The 15,491-nt window shown below is 43.6% G+C and overlaps 4 protein-coding genes across 4 annotated transcripts; 1 reads left to right on the top strand and 3 right to left on the bottom strand.

Annotated features, from left to right (window-relative positions):
* Positions 1-194: 194 nt before the first annotated feature.
* MELLADRAFT_87340 (uncharacterized protein) lies at positions 195-2,689 on the top strand (the record flags this gene model as incomplete). The annotated part of the gene is made up of 8 exons (XM_007410487.1): positions 195-503; positions 566-622; positions 698-1,411; positions 1,462-1,512; positions 1,603-1,809; positions 1,877-2,018; positions 2,134-2,632; positions 2,686-2,689. 8 exons carry the CDS (start codon positions 195-197, stop codon positions 2,687-2,689), a joined length of 1,983 nt encoding a protein of 660 aa, XP_007410549.1.
* A 3,169-nt stretch (positions 2,690-5,858) lies between these two features.
* Positions 5,859-6,641, bottom strand: MELLADRAFT_87339 (uncharacterized protein; the record flags this gene model as incomplete). The annotated part of the gene is made up of 2 exons (XM_007410363.1): positions 5,859-6,094; positions 6,173-6,641. 2 exons carry the CDS (start codon positions 6,639-6,641, stop codon positions 5,859-5,861), a joined length of 705 nt encoding a protein of 234 aa, XP_007410425.1.
* Positions 6,642-7,418: 777 nt separating this feature from the next.
* MELLADRAFT_106864 (uncharacterized protein) lies at positions 7,419-8,657 on the bottom strand (the record flags this gene model as incomplete). Its single annotated transcript, XM_007410362.1, has 4 exons — positions 7,419-7,517; positions 7,609-7,625; positions 7,797-8,137; positions 8,548-8,657. 4 exons carry the CDS (start codon positions 8,655-8,657, stop codon positions 7,419-7,421), a joined length of 567 nt encoding a protein of 188 aa, XP_007410424.1.
* A 1,787-nt stretch (positions 8,658-10,444) lies between these two features.
* On the bottom strand, positions 10,445-11,793 carry MELLADRAFT_87338 (uncharacterized protein; the record flags this gene model as incomplete). The annotated part of the gene is made up of 2 exons (XM_007410361.1): positions 10,445-11,199; positions 11,280-11,793. The coding sequence occupies 2 exons, from the start codon at positions 11,791-11,793 to the stop codon at positions 10,445-10,447; spliced, it is 1,269 nt and encodes a 422-aa protein (XP_007410423.1).
* Between the last annotated feature and the right edge of the window lie 3,698 nt (positions 11,794-15,491).

Below are 15,491 nucleotides of genomic sequence, written 5' to 3'. Positions count from 1 at the left end.
CGAGCAAACACTTCTCGGTGTCCCATTCACCCCCTTGAACTTCACGAGTTGGCCTTACCTTATTCTTACTTTATTTCCAAATTCGATCCACCTTCACAATCTCATCAACTCACTCGTCTCACATGCATACCTTCTAAACCCAAACCAACCTCCAGCCACCACCCCATGACTTTATCGCACCCTCCCTCACCGCCATGCAAACGATGCTCAAAGAGCATGCTGCTGCCAACGGATACAAGATTATCATACGATCCTCAGAAAAAAAACTATCAGAAACCATCAGCATCCGCTACAAGTGTCAACGATCAGGACTCAAACCCAGTAACAGTTCGTGTTCTCGCAAAACCGACTGTCCATTTGCCTTCACGACTTCCCAGGTTCTTGCTCCAAACGTTCCGAGTCACCTTCAAGCACTAGTCTCCAATGAAAATACCCCTCCAGTTGGGAGCTGGATCATAAAGATCAAAAATCCCACTCACAACCATGAACCCATTGGATCTCCAGTACGAACGTCTTTTCCAAATGCATTACACTTCATATCTGACACTACTACACATCTTCGCAGCCTATGTCGGATTCATATATCGAGCCATTGACTGTCATCAAACAACGCTCTTCTGTGGTCAGTGTCCTCCTTTCATCCAAAATTGTTTGTTTATCAATGAAAATCGACTTAACATCTCCTATAATCTTTTAGATATCGCACCAGTTATCTCAACTTTCCAATACTTGTCGCACCGCTGCCATTGCTGAGATTGAAGCAGTTATTGTGAAGTATCAAAGCCTCGGACCCTCGCCCATTAAATCGTCAGCACTCGAAGCTGCGAAAGACCTTCACATTGGCTCCCCCATTCAATTGTTGACACTCCAAACTACAACAGACCCCATCCTTGGTTGTTCAAACCTTGTCTCAGCCAACCTCACCAACCCCACTACACCAGTTACCACATCACCAGTTGAAAAATCCTCCACCCTACCAACAGCACCACGACCACGTCTTTCTTCAACTGTAGCTCATCCTTTGGATCCCGCGCCGGTTTCTACTACTCATCCGGATCAACCTGAAGTAGTTCGGTATAATAATGTGTCCGATCGATCCATCACCCCATCTTTACCTGCCCACACCCAGTCGACAGAGAAAGACTTACCTTTGGCTCTCAAGAAGCCACGCAAAAGAGTCAAGAAACCCGCTCAAACATACTTACCACCACAAACTCAGGCTTTGACTCTCGTTTGTACTTTGGAACCCGCCGCTGTCGCATCTCCTATTCCGGCGCATGAACCACAAGACGCTGAAGCCACTCTTCTCATCTCACCTACCCTGGATCCTTTGGTGGATTACGAATCGGAGCCTGCTGCTGACAGCGATTGTTTGGTGAATGCAACAGCGTACACAAGTCACATTGCTTTAGTACTTACTGACCAATATCGTGTGACCAATACACCCAATCTGCATAACAGCCTTCACCTGAACTATTCCCCATCATCCACACAGCGAATGAAGAACTTGTGGTGAGTCGATTCTGCAGCCATCACTCCTATCAACAAACACCACATTCCTGGGTACTGACGGTCATGTCGCTTTAATCTTCAACAACCAAGATCTACCTTCACAACACCACCGAAAACACCAAACACCCCGAACAGGACTCTTCTATAGCTGATCACGATGAAGGTGACGAAAGCATTGCGGATCATGATGAAGGCGACGAAAGCTTTCAATTGGAATCTTTGCTGCCAATCGCCGTAGGGCTCTCTCAAAAGGTTGAAAACACGCCACTGTCTAAAACAGGGCATGTATCCTCAATGGTAAATTGACACTTACATCACAGAGTTCATTCAGCCTCAAAGTAACCATTCCAACCTGTCTGTGTAGGAAATGAAAAAGAAGCGTAAGATTCCACTTCAAGATCAAGGGAAGGCCAACATTCGTAGGTCAACTAGGCACAATAAAACGGACACCACTTCCATCTCCGGTCCTTGTAGGTCTGCCCGCACCTGTGTTACCAAAAAAGTGTGTACGTCATCCTTCAAACATTGTATTTCATCTTGACAGTTGAGTTGACCTGAAACAACGTGATTAATTACAGAACTCTCGCGTGCCACATTGGCTTGGTGATCATGTTTCTTCAGTCTCCAACCCACGAGCCGATGGTCATTGTGGTTATCGCGCAATTGCTATCAGTTTGGGGCGATCCGAAGATGACTGGCATTTAGTGCGAGAAGAACTCATTGCTGAGCTAGAGGCAAAAGCAGCTTTCTACGAAAATCACTTCCATGCACGCAAAAGAGGGGATGGTGGTATTGTTGAGCACATATCGGTCATTAGGACTCAAAGGAATGACGTCTTGGACACCCCTTTGCTTTGGCTCAATTCGGCTCAGATGCTGTATCTCATTGCAACCACCTACCAGCGGCTGTTCTGCGTCTACGGTCCTGGTAATCAAACCTTTTCAGCTTTGCCCCTGGACGTACCTGTAAATGATAATCCTCCGATTTTCTTATGTTACAATCAAAAAGGACTTCACTTTCTATCTCTGTCACTTCTTCTATCACCCACCCTTCCCATTCCTAAGCCATGGGAAGAATGGTACCAACTTGCCCAACCCCAGGCACTAGGGTGGGCTAATAAGTACAATCTACATTTCACTGTCTTTAACCAATGTATCCGCCCCATACTCGTAGCTGAAAACCCTCGTTTGTATGGGGATCAGAAACCCATCGAACTTGATTCTGCCTCTGATTCCGATTAGTTCATTTGTATAATGTTGTTGTATTACGTCATGAATAGGTACTTCTATCTTGAAAGGAATGAAAAGATATCAATTGATCCATCCTAACTTATAGTACTGACATCGCCGAATGGTATTGATAATCTTAACCTTTTCAATTGTGAAATCGATCTTAAGCTTGCCAGTGTGAAACGAAAGCCATGATCTTCTCTTTTCTTACTTGATCTTAGTGATGGGGAACACTTAAGAGCGCAATGGATCTATTATTAAGATTGTGCCCGTGGTTGCTATCATCAATGTATGAATTATATTGCTTGACTTGCGTGGTACATAAGAAATACAATCAGAAAGGAGAAGAAAATGATATCGACCAATGTCACTCTGGCACAGAAAAATTAATCTCGGAATATCTCATCCCTGTTCATGTCATACAATAGTTCATAAACTTGGTCCACCCGCTCCTCATAAAAATCAGGCTCCTCCGCCATAACCTCCACTGTCAACTGCGCCCATTCATGATTGACCCAATCCCAAATTGTTCTCCAACCCTGTTCTAAGGCTGGATCCACTCGGATGCAGCCAGGCAACTCACGACAAGTATCCACAAGCTGTATTCGGAGATCTCGCCAATTTTTCCACAACTTACAAGCCCGACGAGCCACAATCTTGTAAAGAGCCGACTTTCGAGTCTTCTCGGCAGGAGCTTGCTCTGAATACAATGGGATGATTAAAATAATCAACCCTACATGCAAAGATATAACTAACAGTAATCATAAGCACGCTCTTACCTCGATCAATACTGTCCTTCAAACTCATAATGCGACCATGATACTCAATTGCCCAACTCAACATTTGGCGAGCTTCCCGCGCAATTCGACGCAGCTCTTCCTTAGCTGACCTTTGGGCCAAGAAAGCTTGAATGCCTTCACGAATTCGGGCTGCTTCCGCCTCGTCACCCTCTTGTACCTCGTTTTTGCCTCGGTCCCAGAAGGGATCATCCGTGTCCATGGCTTCAACTGTCTCAAAGTCTGGCAATTCCACACGCTCACTTGTTGGGTAATCTGTGTGATACTTTTGAACGCGTCGCTCATATGTGTTGTATTTGGTCCGTAGATCTCTTAATCTGTCTCGACATTGGCGTGCGTGCTGCTGCTGTACTCGGGTTCCTGGGGCCAGAAAGGTTATGTACGTTAGGTTGGGTCTGGATCAACCCGCACATATGTTTCTGACCTGAGCTGCGATGACGCCTCAGCCTCGATTCAATTACACCCACTTTTGCTTCATACAAGCACCCCCGCGCCACAGACAGCGCTACCAGTGCCGTTTTTTGATTAGCTGGAGGTAATTCACACATGTGAGCATCAATCGTCTCAAAAACAGACAGATGGGGACGTACCTCGTGCACCCAAAAGGTTTTGAAACTCAGCACCCCCAAGCTGATTTGCAACAGCATCAATACAATCTTCAATTTCAGCAACAGTTCGAGGAAGGGCCAGCAGCTCATTACGTTCAGCTTGGGTTCTTGCTCTTCTGTCAGTATCTTCCATGAACGCGAGTCTAGCACTTTAACCAAACTCATTGGTCAGATAATGTCCCTTAAGAGTCGACCTCACGGTAAGCTCTACGCTACACTAACAGAGTAACATGAAGGCCCTCCTCCAGACCGAGTAATAGAGCTATTTTGTCTCTTTTCGCTTTCTGTGTCTCAGTCATGGCATCTAGCTGTCGAGTTCTTTGAGACGTCCACTTGGCCTCGAAATAGGCAGCATCTCGTCCTGGGCACCCATCACCCGGGGTTGACAGATTCCTAAGGGTCTCCGAAGCATCTTCAAGGCGCTTCCTAGCCTCAGTTTTCTTTCTTATTAGATGATAGACTGTGTAGATCAAACAGGTGATGTCAGTGCGATAATGTGTATGGACACAATGTTAGAGTAAGAATCACCTACCTGCATCATGACGTAGACGTGAATTGACATGAGCCGAACGCATGTCAATTGCGTTGACCCGGTGTTGTGCGGTTGCGTACCTGAGTGGAGGTATTAGGGAATCCAGGCCAGACCAGACCCTCTCGCTTCCTTCGCCATCGGAAAGGCCAAAACCTTGATTAAGGCGGGGATTCCAGCGCAGCTGGCAAGACCATCGATGCACATACGCGTGGAATACGCTGGTGCCAAATTTGAGTCGGCCATTGGCCCGGTCTTCTGCAAACATGCCACGCTTTTGAACAGTCCTTTTAGTACCAATACGTGTGTTTGGGCACAATGTAAGCTTACATTCTCAATTCCGGCGAGCATCATACATCCAATGTTGTACAAGAAGGCGATTCGGCGAGGCGTGAGTCCATGGGTTTGGGTCAGGTCTAGTATCCATGAAATCAAAGTGTAGCTATAGTGTAGTCTGAATATCGCAGTCAGTTCTCAATCTATTGAGAAATCAACACTGAGAAAATACTTACTTTTCGCCACTTTGCACAATGTTAGCAAAGCAAAGAGAGTGGTCGTGACGGCACACCATCACCATCAGTCCTGTCTCGTCACAACCACCCCAATGGCCTTTACCTCGAGTATCGTTTGCTGCAGTGTGTTGAGCTGCACAAGCTTGCTGGATACCAAAGAGCAATCGTCAGCTTGGGAAGGTTAAGGTAGAAAAATGTATGGAAGATTATTTTGTCGCATTTCTCACAAACTCATCCTCAGGTTGCCCATTAAGTTGTGCCTCCATTTGTGACACTTGCTCGTCCGGAATAAACAGTGGCGGCATCTTGGTGGCTACTTTCCCTGCTTTAGTGCCTGCAGCTAGGTGTCATCGATGCTGGAAATTACCATCCATGCATACAACTATATCCTGTTCGGAAGGGTGCGATTCAATTGGAAGTGGTGGGCCAAAGCATCGAGGACAGTTTTCGGCGACTTTGTCCAATGGTGTGAGTTGTAGTTCTTCATCAATCGCCGCTTCTGTCATCGCTAGCATAAGGCGATAGGCGTCGACTGCCCAAGTAAAAGGAGTGTGCCATCGCCGAGGCTGTAGTATATAACATAGTAAACAACATTAGTCAACTTTTGATTGGGGTCGCGGTTGAAACAGGAGGTTGTATTGAACATATCTGATGGGACGCAACTTACCTGATTATTTTTTGGTAAGAATCAATGGATTGAACGCATCCAGGAATCCATCGAGGGCTCGAACAAAAGGGTCAATTCGGACGGTACAGAACTTCCACATAATATGGAAGAATCGAAGAAGCCTGATTGAAAAGGCTGTCTGTGGGTATTTGGGCGAGCCTCCAACGTATCCCATGAGAATTAGACGGGTTAAATCACTTCGGTGACAGGAACAAAACCGAATCCGAGCCTTCCGGCGACCTGCCATTGAAGAGAGTATCGATCAGTAAAATGATATGGACCAAAACGAGAATGACAAAAGCTAAGTTTCAAACTCACTTAATATGTCAACAAGATCTACATCCCTTTCTCGCCATTGACTTGGCATGCATCGACATTGTGATTTGTGATCAAATTCCCATGTCGTAGGATTGCCCCATTCACTTGTCTTCATTCCACATTCCAGATAAGCGACAAACATTTCTTGTAATGCTTTTTCAAGTGCAAGTTGCCGTTCCTGTCTTTCGGCTTCAAGTATCGCTTCGTGAATATCATTAATAAAGTCTGGAATCTCAAATGGACGTCCTTCTTCATTATTCATATCATTCAAAAGTCCGATGTCCTCATAATCAAAGCCTTGACCATCGCCATTCGAATTATTGTTAATTCTAACCCGTTCCTTCTTGCGGGCGTTTACAGCCTTCTTCATCTTTTGAAAATATTTTTTCTGTAGACCGGTTTTGGCGGGCTTGTTCCAGTATGGGTTTCTGGGTTTGAATGGTTGATGAACCCCAACAAATCGAGGCATGATGCTAGTCGTACGACTGGTATATAAGTATGTGATATGAAATACAAGGATGAGTACAAGTTCAATCTCTATCTGGAAAGAAAGAGATTGAACTATTTCCAAAATTAATAACACATATGTGACATGTACTTGAAAGTCAGGGCAGGGCTGACACCAAAAATTATAAACGTATAGAATTTGAGGGGATAAGAATTTGGGGGATTTCCTTTCAATTACAATGATGATAGTAATTTGCTTTCCCCTTTACTTTTCTTATGAAGAATGAAGAAGGACTTCTCATATGTCTTGATCTCATCCAAACTGTTTGGATTCCGACCGCTACTATAGCTCAAAAGTTTAAATCAAATGTTGATACTTTGGAAATACTTTATTTCATTGCATCCGGTTGACCTTAAGAATGTGGCAAATTTCGGTTTAATGATGATCTTTTAAAGGATACAAAAGTTCATCAGTCATCCTTTTGTTCTAAGTGTTATTAAGCGAAATAACTCTTAGAATTTTGTTTTGATTTTACTTGTTGTTTTATTTGTGTTGGTCCAAGAAACATTGAAGATGTCTCTTAGGTGTATAAAGATATCAAAAGGTAGTATGAAATCATCACAAAGAAAACAACAAGTCATACTTAAAGATGTATATATCCCAAGTATAACAGCTAGCCGCTCGCCACAATGGACCTTTGAATTGTATCGACAGTGTTTAAAGTGTTGAAAGAGTGCAAAACGTGATAAAACTCATGGAATTGAAGTTAAAGATGTATATATTTCATCTGTTTCCCGCTCACAAAAATGGACCTTTGATTTGTATCAACAGTGACATTATTACGTTTGAAATAGTGGCCAACGAATTAATGATATGCCACATTGCTACGGTTCGAAGCTACAATGTCAAGTGAATTTTGTATCCTGTTAGTAGTGGAACTGAATATATAAACAAATGAATTCTACTATCAGAGGTGGGTATGACGTACATGGTCAATAAAGTGGCCTAAGAATAGAGGTTGAACCGTTTGTCAGCAGGTGATATAAGGGCCTTGTGATAATGCTTGGTGTGTGTGACTTACGAAGTTGAGTCACTACTCCATCCCAATCCACCACTTAACCCAGCGAACGGCATCATGTGCTTGCCCTGAAGCAGAGTTGAGGCACTGATGCATACATGGATCCACGGATTGCTTGAGGATTGCATAGGCGCATTGGTCGTCTATAACATCTTGAATCGACCCCAGGACTGGAGGAGGTTGTAGCAAATAATCGGCCTTGTTGGTTAGCCTTTCGATGCCTTTGCACACACTATCTAACCATGAGTCATACACCTCAGAATCGATTTTTTTATCGAGGTCAAGGCGTTGAACATCAGGCATAATGTCTTCTACATCCTGCAACGGCTTAAGATGGTTGCTTGACCAAATATTTTGTCGACCTGGCGAAGGAGTTCGACAATAGCTCTGTGACCCGTTGGCCCATTGGTCTGATGCGTAGCCACAATCTGACATAATCCTATGAGGAAGAGGAACCGGAAAAATAACAATTGTGTGCGTGGAGGAAGTTTCAAAGAAACAGAAAGAGTAACTGAGAAATATTAATTTGTGAAGGAAGTAACAAAGACCGTGGTTTACAATCGTACCAGATGATTTGATTAGATGATTCGATTGAATTGTGTCGGATGGATGGATGTGATGGGAACCTTGAAGCATCAAAAAGATAAAACCCACGATCAATAGGTGTATATATTTAATCGCAGCAACCAAGTGGAGAGCAAGTCACTTACGCATATGACTTGCTCTGTGTGTAAATAAACAAAGATTGTTCGTGATGGTTCATTTGGACAATGAATTGCCATCAATCAGCTGCAGTGATCCACTTAGGAATAGATACAGGATCTTGATCTTTGAAACAATATGACTTACCTCCCGCAGTGAAATCCTACCACGACCAGCGTTTTGTTTACCTTGAAGGAAGATGTATCCTTCAATAAATTATATTGATGCCAATTATATGGTGATTGATCCATGAACATAATATATGAACCATATATATATATTATATATTTGATCCACATATAACTTAACTTAATTCAAAGGATGATGTGGCCAATAAACTCATCATCAGCGAATTCTGCATTTGCACATGGAGAAATGAATAAGACACCTGTAAGTGAGGAAAGAATGATGCACTTGCTATTATCAATATGGAACTTTGATTTTTGATGATCGATGATCTTGGGTTTCAATCATCAGTGGATCAGGTATCATTGATCCATGATCCACGAACGCTCCTTGAGAAGGAACGATGAACATTCAAATGTTTAATGTTCCTTCTGGTGATCCACGAACATTGGCATAAATTTGAATGCCAATCTTCTTCAGGTTGGCATGAATGGCTTTGTTATGGTCACATGTGTCCAAACCATTGATGCCGTTTCGGAAATATGGTGGACTGCGAATATCAGCCTTGCTCTTGCATAGCTTCAATACATTCCTTTGTTATCTCCTCGAGACCCTTTTATCTCCTTTCAATTTGACTCCCAAATCCATTCTCAATCGGCATCGGCTGCATCGGCAGATTCCAGCCTCAAAATCAATAGTAACCGTTTGGTCATAAGTTCACAAGGAGATATATTTCTTCTGAGGCAGTCTCCGACAGCCACTTCATCATAATTATAAGTTACCATCCAGTAGCACTGTTCATTTGTTAATATAAGAGACCATCCGTGATGATTACCACTTCATCGAACCTTTGTCCTTCGCTATTTGGCAATCTCGACCCATGTGAACCTTGTGTACGTGGCTTTTTTACTCAGGTGTTTTTTGTTCACAGGTATTTTCAACTTAAGAGACCATCCGTCTTAATACCACTTTTGTTTCTTCACAGGTATATTCAACTTGCTGAGGATTCCGATGTGTTTCACAACGGAAATCTGAAAAGTTGTACTCCATGTCATGAAATACCGTTTTGGGTGCGTTTGGGTCAATTAAGCTTGACAAAGCTGTAATATATTTTATTCACACCTCCCAAAATGATATTTTGGTGGCGGACTGTGTACATACAAAACCATGTAACGTCACACTTGTGTGCAAATAGTCCGGACCACTGAAGATCTTTTATTCTCATGATATATTTGATGACAAGTAACCAACCCATCAAATTGTATTCAATTGTTTGAATGGAGTGCGCGGCTCTTCGTGGTGTTGATAATGAGTGGCAGTAGGTTGGTCATTTGACTTGATGATATTGTTGATGGTTAGGAAATATCAAAACAAAGCTGTGCGTCCATGAAATCAAGAAACATGCTTGGCATGAGATGATGGTTGTGTGGGAAGGCATTTTGTTAAACCCACCTGTAGTCATGTATGAGGGCGAGTGATGCTCACTCGCGGCCAACATCAGACCTCAAGCCAGTAGTTTTTATAAACTACTGAACATTTACTGGCCAAATTGATGGCGCTTCAATTTGGTTCAACTTCAAAATCATTTTGTATTTGCTTTGACACCATCTCACCTATAAATATGGTGTAATTCCTATATTTATATGTTCAAGGATCAATTTGAGACGTTGCAGGGGATCATTACAACATTTAAACTTCGCGACGCGCGCAACATTTATTAACACCCTTATTGAATTGACTTCAATGCTTTACATGGATGTAGGAAACACATGAAGCTCCGAGGCAGCAGAGACAAAAGGTAACAAACCAAGATTCCACTCTTCAACCGCACCAGTGAAAGAAAGACACATGAAGAGACAAAAGGCCAGGAAACCGATACAAGGAAATTGTGAAAAGAGAGAACCTGAAGAGATGAGTGCTACTTTCTCGTTCTCGTGGTTTTCTTAGGTATCTGAAGCCGATTAGGATCATGGAACTTGGACGATTTATTTTCAATCTCCTGATCATAGCACTTGATAACTGATCTTTGGTATGTTTCCCATTCGACGTCAGTTTTACCTTCCTTCATCTTCAGTAGGCCTTCAATGCGTTTGACCAATGCCGCGCTGATTTGCAGTGAGCAGCCAAATCGGGTGATAGGCGAATCTTTTGGCCGTATCGGGCACCAGCCTTCGTCGTATGTTGTTGAAGCCAAGGTGTGATGAAGTTCATCAGATGCCCAACAACACTCAACTACCCCGTCACATGCATCCAGACACAACTCGATATGATATTGATCCAAGATGAAATAACAGCCTTCGATGTCCCCAAGATACTCAGAGATTTTGACCCAATGAAGTTCCCCAGTGGCGCGATTAATTCTGGAGAACAAACCATATGCATAAGGGGTGGCATCGAAATCGGGATGAGGATTATTGTTGAACCCATCTCGAGTGACGGCGATGCTAGAGGCGATGACATTGGCATTAGGGGATTCGGCCCACTTCTTATCGGAAAAAGAAGGTATTGAGAAATCGAGAGCAAGGTCGCGGTTCGATTGGAACGCCCGCATGCATAAGGTGGACATCCACTCGGCAAGTGTGTCATTGATGACGGCCATGTCATCCATCCTCGCTTCGTCTTTGGAAATAGCTTCCAAGCTCTTGGAAGTCTTGGCACTTAGAGCAGTCACACCTGCGGATCGAATGGTAAATAAAGAATCATTATTTTGAATTGTCCAAAGCGAATCATAATCACAAATAATAATGACTTACCAAATTTGCGTCCTTTGTCTGAGGCACCCCTGTAGCCAGTGGCATACATCTCGCCAGGTTCTTTAATACCTTTCATGGCATGATTGATTTTGACGGTAGATCGAGCCAAAGCATGGTTGTAAATGGTTTTGATTGTGAAATTCATTTGCTTCATTTGCTCGTCAGACATTTCTGAGAAAGGAGTGAATCGTATCACTTGCAAGACCTTCCACGTTTCAGCGTCAAGAATTACACAGTTGTGATGAGTGATTTTCAAGCGAGGAGTATCCGGTAGCTTATCCATATCATATTTCTTCATAAAATAAAGTCGGCAGTCGCTGGGGAGTCCTAATTTTTCGGTTAGTTCTTTACGAAGGGCGTCGAATTGCGTGGTGCGGTTTTTGCTGCGATGCAAATGATTGGTTGGACCAGGATTGGGGCGCAGGCGATGTCGTGCGTTACTGTGTCGCTTACTGTGCAATTGACTACTTGTTGATCGTTTTTTCTTCTTCTTTGAGAAATCTGAGTTATCCATGGTTCGTGGCGCCGGTTCAACAACTGAATCAGTCCTGCTCCACCGTGTGCAGACGATAGGATGGATGGTCAGCTTAGTTTTTGTCATAATTTCCTGGAACGATGATATCTTGACATCACCTGTGCCCATGGACTGGAGAAAATATTTGCAACAAAGACGTTGGGTGTGTTTCGTCCCTCATTAGGAAACCACTCCCAGATATCTCTGAATGCTGTCTTTTCTCCAGTCCTTCAGCAACCAGATTGATGCAAGATATCACAAAAGTTATGGTGGAAAAGAATGAATCGAACCTTGGGAGTAAATCTATCCTTGGGAGTAAGAGTGAAAGACGTCTGTCAAATCGACCAAAACTGGAACTGGGGACTGAGTAATTGATATGAAATAAGATTTTTGTTGAAACGTTACAGCAAAGATGATGATTATTTGAGACGAGTATAAGTAAAGGTAACAAAATTGGTGAGGAATGGTGCTTGAGAGTAAAGTGAATCAAATGACGATGTATAAGATCGAGAGAGGGCCTCTGATGAGCTAAGTAAATCAAAACGGGATGAACAAGCTTGAGAGATGTGAGAGATATGGATGTCTTTTCAAAAACTAAAGAAGAAAGGAAAAAGTTCGGTCAGGTCACACACAGTTGGAAGAGTTGAGACAGAGTGGAAGGTGGGAAACTGAGTTTTTAAAGTATGAAATTTGAATTGCACCTGAATCGAGATGACCAGACATCAGGTGTCTTTTTTCTCGCCCTGTCATAATAAAATCGCCACGGTGAAGACTTTTGATGAAGGAACCAATTGAGGTTTCATTTGAAACGTTGGAGCCCAAGTCAGGGTTGAAAAGATGGTTCTTTTGAAACGTTGAACGCCAAGTCAGGGTCGAAAAGAGGTTTTGTTTGAAACATTGAAGGCCAAGGCAGGGCCGCAATGGGTCGAAACAAGGGTCCATGGGAATGTTGTCGTCCGTTTTTGCTATTGTAATTGGGTGAGATACAACAAAAGATGTGAGTGAGCTTCAATATTGAATGGGTATTGGCCCGGGTTGGTTCATTTGACGCCAAATCCAGTCTAACCATTGCGGTCTTCAATAATGTATCACGGGCTATGTAATAGCCCGTGATACAGTAAAGGGTTCCCAGGCAGCACTGTCACGTGCTGGACATCTGTGACGTGGCCCTGGACTATTTCTCGTTAATTAATCACTCGAATAGGACTGTTTGAGTGGTACTGCTTCCAGCAAGTGGCTGCTGATGATGCCACAGGAGTCTGGTCATTCTTGATGCGCTTTGAATGTCAACGAGCTCAAGTAACGGTCATTGGCACCGTGAATTCAGGGTGTGACAGTTATGTTCACACTTCGAACTCTCATCTGTCCGACCTGTCTATAATTGGTTGTGTCCTACACATAATGGAAAGATTTTCATTAACGAAAGCCAGCCAATTTGATATGTACAAATTAAAATAGGCAGCAGATTGCTCATGGCTCATCAGTTCGAAGGGGCAGGAGCTTTGTTGACTAGAGTGACCGTATATCTGCGGGCTAAGATGTTGTCATACCATACCTGCATCAAATCTTTGTCGTTCATGATAGATGCAGGTCCAGCTGAAAGCATATCACTGGTAACCTTTGAGTCACTGGTCTGATGCACCTGAAGGCGGATATCATTGGGAAAGCTGATTCGCCTGAGCAAAACATGACACTGGCCCTGTTTTGGATGTATATGAACTCTAGGTTTGATGAGATTTGGCGTAACGTGTTGGAGGTGATTGGCTTTTTGGCAAAGTAGGAAATCAAAAGTGGATTAGTAACCAAGGATCCGTCCGTGAATATAGTGCACTTACACACAAGGCCATTCAAGGCTGATGTGAAGTCTTTGCGAAGCTGATCGGTTGAACTGAGACCTGTGCGCTTTTGCTTCTGGCTCGAACCTCCACGTCTAGTTGTAAAACGGTCAAAGCGTTCCAGAAGATGATTTGGTGCGGAGAAGGAAGTGAGGTAGACCCGATCAGAGCTGAATTCTTTGGACCACGCTGCTGAAGACATCGTGGTGGTGGGGTTCCACGACGCCGCCATGAGATGGTAGTGCATGCCGTAACTTTTATGGGCGGCTTCGAGCTGCAGATAACAGTTTCACATTGATACATTAGTGAAAAGGGCAGTGATCAAGACGCAAATTGAATACTCCATACGCTGGAATGGATGTGCTCAATTTGTGCAATTCCTTTTTGGGTATACCTTGCACTTTGATTAGGGTGGCGACTCAAAGCTAGTTCCTTTTTCACCTTCTCAATATTAACCAGCTGGTGAAATACGGGCAAATACTCCTGTTCTTCAATAGAAAGGTGTTCGTGAGGACTGAGATCGAAGGACTCGTTGGATACTACCAGTGCTAGGCGGCTGAAGAGGTCTTTGCTGAAGATCTTGGCATCTTCAGTATGCTTAATTTGTTTCCACGCGGCAGTTACTTTGTCATTGTAGGTGCCAAGGAGGCGTGGTTCCGGCGAGTCATCTTCATCTGCGGCATGGTGGCGCGGCGCAGTCTGTGGCACTAGAGGTCGAAGCGGGGTCAAACCTTGTCAGTGTTAATAATACCACGTGAGGTTGAAAGGTGCTGTAAAGTAAATCATACTGATGTTGTCGACGGTAGCAGCCAAGCTAAACTTGCGGAAGATGTGGTATGGCTTTTGCTCATTGAGGCGAATTGCACGATGACTAGATGTTAAATCCAATGGTCAGTTTGGATCAGTCAAATTAATCACAAGAAAAAATTAACTCAACATCCCATATTTCATTGTATCAAATGATACACCGCCTGCAATGCTTAACACCTTTAATCTTGTCACCAATTCATCCTCAAGGGCGCGGGCTTCATTGAGAATGTCAGGTGGTATTCTGCTGTTAGCGAAAGATTTTGTACATTGGAGGTAGTGTTCGAGCTCGTCTGAAGTCCATTCGTCGGCGAGCTCCCTGTAGTTAAGGAGTGTTGGTGTTGTTGTGGGGTCTTTTGGGAGCGGCAGGCCATCTTCATCTACGGCTTCAATGCTAGGGTCAGCAATTACCAGGTTGTCATTGTCAGGTAACTTGGTGAGGGTATTCTTGGCCTTGGTACGTCTCCTTTGCCTCTTCTTGGGTGCTGGGCGTGTGGATGGCTCGACTGTCGATGCTTCTTATTTGCAACACATTAATCAGTCATTGTGTAGCATCCAAGTAGAGCAGGAAGGAAATTATACCTGAGCTACTGTCTGAAGAATTTATACCTGAGCTACTGTCTGAATCATCTTCAGAGTCACGTGGATATGTATCGGATTGATCTGTGATGCGAGAGAAAAGAGAGAAAAAAGTCAGCCAAGCTACACCATTGGTTATTGTTGTAGGTTTGGCTGTTTGAGTGTTAGTTACAAAAATGTTGCTACATACCTGTTTCATCTTGATCATCCTCGACTTTGTTCTTCTTTTGTCGGCGCCCACGAGTGGTAGGTCCAGAGTGGGTGACAGGGGGAGGTGACTTTTTTTTTGGCAGGACGACGAGGAGGCATCTGATTCAGCAGGGGTATGTTGGAACTATATCTTGAATGATGATAAAGAGGGTTTGAGGTGGCACCTTTGTAAGATCTTGTAAAAATGGTACAAGTGAGTGGGTGGGGTAATGGTACGATGTACAGGGTGTAATATTTTTGACTAGTGTGGTAGAGTTGTGGGAGTTG

The sequence above is a fragment of the Melampsora larici-populina genome, assembly GCF_000204055.1.
Source record: "Melampsora larici-populina 98AG31 unplaced genomic scaffold MELLAscaffold_20, whole genome shotgun sequence".
NCBI classification, from domain to species: domain Eukaryota; kingdom Fungi; phylum Basidiomycota; class Pucciniomycetes; order Pucciniales; family Melampsoraceae; genus Melampsora; species Melampsora laricis-populina.
The sequence above is the reverse complement of the archived record's forward strand: the minus strand, read 5'-3'. Positions and strand labels throughout refer to the sequence as shown.